Source organism: Amblyomma mixtum, chromosome 5 (genome assembly GCF_055824585.1).
Source record: "Amblyomma mixtum isolate Tamu chromosome 5, ASM5582458v1, whole genome shotgun sequence".
In the NCBI taxonomy this organism is placed as follows: domain Eukaryota; kingdom Metazoa; phylum Arthropoda; class Arachnida; order Ixodida; family Ixodidae; genus Amblyomma; species Amblyomma mixtum.
Window position 1 is genome coordinate 117,585,620 of NC_143016.1, and position 3,432 is coordinate 117,589,051.

Sequence of the window (3,432 nt, forward strand, 5' to 3'; positions counted from 1 at the left end):
GAAATTTGGCAGTGAGGACACTTAGCGTAGCTTCTGTCCGAGTGACTCGCTACCGACTGCTTACACACTTGTTATTGCATTGTCATACATCGTGGCTTTAGCTGACTAATCGGAGGGAGTCTCCGTGTCATGGAGCGCATAACGTGAGCAGACATCCATCGCTGTAAGCGTTTATCTATCGAAGTGCCTCGTGAGTTAACGGTTGTGACGCTGTTCATGTTGACTCCTTGAAAACTGGCTCTCAAGCTATGCACGCAAAGGTCGCTGGTCACCAGGCCAACGTCCGCACGAGGTTTTCACCACCGAAGGCGTAATTAAAAAACCCTGATATACAGTCAAGTGAGAAGCCAGGCGATCCTAGCTCGGAAGGCTGAGCTCTCGGGCAGTGTGAGCACCCATTTGCGCAGGCCGGTTAGGACCACGCACGTCGTGACTAGTACGGCGCCGGACGCAGTGTACTCGTCGGGCACATCGCCGAAAAACAACACTTGCCAAATAAACACGAACACAATGTCAGCCGCCGACCGCACTACAGACACGGGTCCGGCCTGCTCTAGCTGCAGGGCTCGCGTCAGTAGCAGTTGTCCGCCGAAGCTGAAGACGCCCAGTACTGCCAGCAGCCAGTAGTCCAGATCGGAACGGGGCAGCTTCACTCGCTCAGTCAGTAACCAGATGGCGGTCGTTTCTATTATGGCTACCCAACCGAAGTTGAACATGATGACCGAGTGGTGTACGCCCTTCACCTTGCGCACCACAATGTAGACACTAGCGCCGAACACGGTCGAAGACAGCGCGGCCACCATGCCGCGGGCGTGCACGGTTCCGACTCCACCACCGAACAGCAGCGGCAACTTTGTAATGAGCGCGAGGCCGACCAGAGTGACCAGGATTGCGACCACGTGAAATAAGCCGCACGGTTCCTTGAGGAAGACCTTGGCCAGGGCGGACACGAAGACGGGCACGCTGAAGATGATGACCGACGCGTCAGCGATGGGCATGTAGTGGATGGCGTAGAAGCGCAGGAACAGGCTCGTGGCGCCCAGCAGTCCGCGAAGGATCAGCAGTATCCGCATACCTGGAGGCCCGAGCGGATGCTCACGGCTGTGGACCACCAGAGGCGCAGACAGCATCAAGATGCCCGTGAAGCGCACCACGGCCAGCTCGGCTGCCGGAATGTACCTGCGTCGCGGCAGATAGTTACGTATTTAGGCTATATTCACATTTCAGATGAACGCAATTGATAGGCGCGCGAGTATGTCGGTGAAAAAAGCTAACGTCAGTGTTAGGTACTATGAATCTCCACGACGCAAAGCTGCGGTCAGAGACGCTTCCTTGTGAAACAACATTAGCTCACTGTCCCCGAAGAAAGATAATAGCCTTCTATCACATTTTCTTCATCGCTGTCATCCTTCAAGAAACACATGGAGTATGTGGCCGTGAAGCGATCGAAAGGTGTTGAAAGAACTTCGAATTGGCTGGTCACACGGCAAGCCAGTAGGCTTCCACTTGCACACTGTGCCGTCTCGAAATATCGTCCCCACTTTAAAGCCGAAGCGACTTTCTGTTGGAGTGCACACGTTTAGCTTCTGAGCCTCGTTTACAGAACGACCCCGAGCTTGCATGTCATAGACTACACAGCTACGGATTACTGGGCGGACGTTGCCACAAGGAAAGTGCAACTCTAAAATGGGTGTCTTTCTGACTGTCTAGTTCGGGTGCCCGTGCGATGTTTCGTACCATTTTGAAATTAGAAATTAGTACCGCTCTCAAATTAGTTCTGAAACAGACGGGACGTCTAGTAACTGCTGCCTGAAGAGGATGATGACAGCGAATTAACATTTAAGAGATACACTGCGCTCGCGTGAGTCTGAAGTGTTTCTTTACCGTCCTTGTCCCGTTGCAGCAGTAGTTACTCGTACTTTGGGTCTTAAATAAACCAACAAGCACGACGAGTTTACAAACGGGACGGACAAGAAAACAGACACCAGCGGGGCGCTATTTTAAGCTCTGTTCTTAGTTCTCGCGGTGTGTACCTCTCTGTCCGCCCTGTCTGGTTCCGCTCAGCTAATTTCAGAATGTGCCACCGTCTAGCCCAGCATTCTACACTTCTGCATTTATACGCTTCTGCGGCACACAGAAAGTTAGACATTTCAGTGAATGACAAGAAGTCTTTGACACATTCGTCCACAAGTTGCATGTACCAACATCACCAAGGGGTAGGGGCTACGGAGTGTACGGTTCCCTAATATCTTCACCTCCTTAACATGTACATGATTAACAGCTACGCACATGTTTGAGCAATTCTTGCTGAACAACACGACACACACAAAATAACAAAAAACAAAATGAGTTAAGGCACCATCTACTGTCTTTTTACGCGCTTTGCCTGCTAACCTGTATGCGCAAACCAGGCCCACACAGCATTTTTCTGATAGGCATTTCCTTTGCGTTCATTCACGCCGCGGATAGGTCTTAATTGTTGGTTCACTGCATGACCGAGCACCTGCTAGGCTCTGAGAGAGGTGCAGACTTATGCGCCTACACACGTACTGTAGCCTCTTGACGATGACGGTGCACATGGAGAAGAAGAAGCTGGACAGTGACGCGAAGGCGATCCCCTTGTACAGCTGCCACGAGTTGGAGGACACCGCTGCCTGGTCGTCGACGTCGTCGCACGCACTACGCTCCGCCCCGCCCAAGGACTTCCGCTTGGCGTCATCGGTGGCGGAAGCGTCGTATGGGGCAGCCTCTTTGCACGCGGGAGGATGGGAACGTGGAGCGGCCGGCGAACACGACGAGGTGTCCATCGACTTCTGGGCGGACATCGCTGGCTGCCCCTATGCTTTGCAGTGCACCTCATCACCGCAGGCCATCTGCGACATGTGTGTCGGTGAATGTATTAACACGTGTACGAGTCAACACTCCTGCGAGGTGATGATCACTGAGACTAGAGCAAGCAAATGGTGCATAGACAGTCGACAGGTAAAGGTTATAGAATCTGCTTCAATATAAATGTGTCAGCCGAGACAGTCACAAGAAAGACGAGAAAGTCATCGCATGACACAATAGGCACCTCGCAAGTACGCGTACGCAAGTACGACTAAAACTGGCTCGAGGGTTAGTCCTTAGGGAGCATTTCCTTGTTGAGTAACATCTAGTTCTTAAAACGACCAAACATCGCTTTTTCTTGTTTAATAGTATAGAAATGACAAGGACAGTTAGTCTACGCCGGAAGTACAACTTTTGGTCGCACTGAATACGAGTTCCTCAATTAACCTCGCTGTCCCCGGCTTTATCTTGGAGCGTATAAATGTTTACAGCATTAGGCGCACTCATGCTGCTGCGCAGTCCAGAGCATTGGGCGCCACTTTGTAAACAGGTACGTTCAATCGAGTCAGCAATCGGATGCGAGGCCACAGAGCGGCAAACTGA

The 3,432-nt window shown here is 51.9% G+C and overlaps 1 protein-coding gene across 1 annotated transcript; it reads right to left on the bottom strand.

Moving 5' to 3' along the window:
* Nucleotides 1-313: 313 nt before the first annotated feature.
* LOC149343446 (solute carrier family 35 member G1-like) lies at nt 314-2,857 on the bottom strand. The gene is made up of 2 exons (XM_089542391.1): nt 2,551-2,857; nt 314-1,179 (listed from the first exon to the last, which is right to left on the bottom strand). The coding sequence occupies exons 1-2, from the start codon at nt 2,823-2,825 to the stop codon at nt 336-338; spliced, it is 1,119 nt and encodes a 372-aa protein (XP_089398517.1). The 5' UTR covers nt 2,826-2,857; the 3' UTR covers nt 314-335.
* Nucleotides 2,858-3,432: the final 575 nt, after the last annotated feature.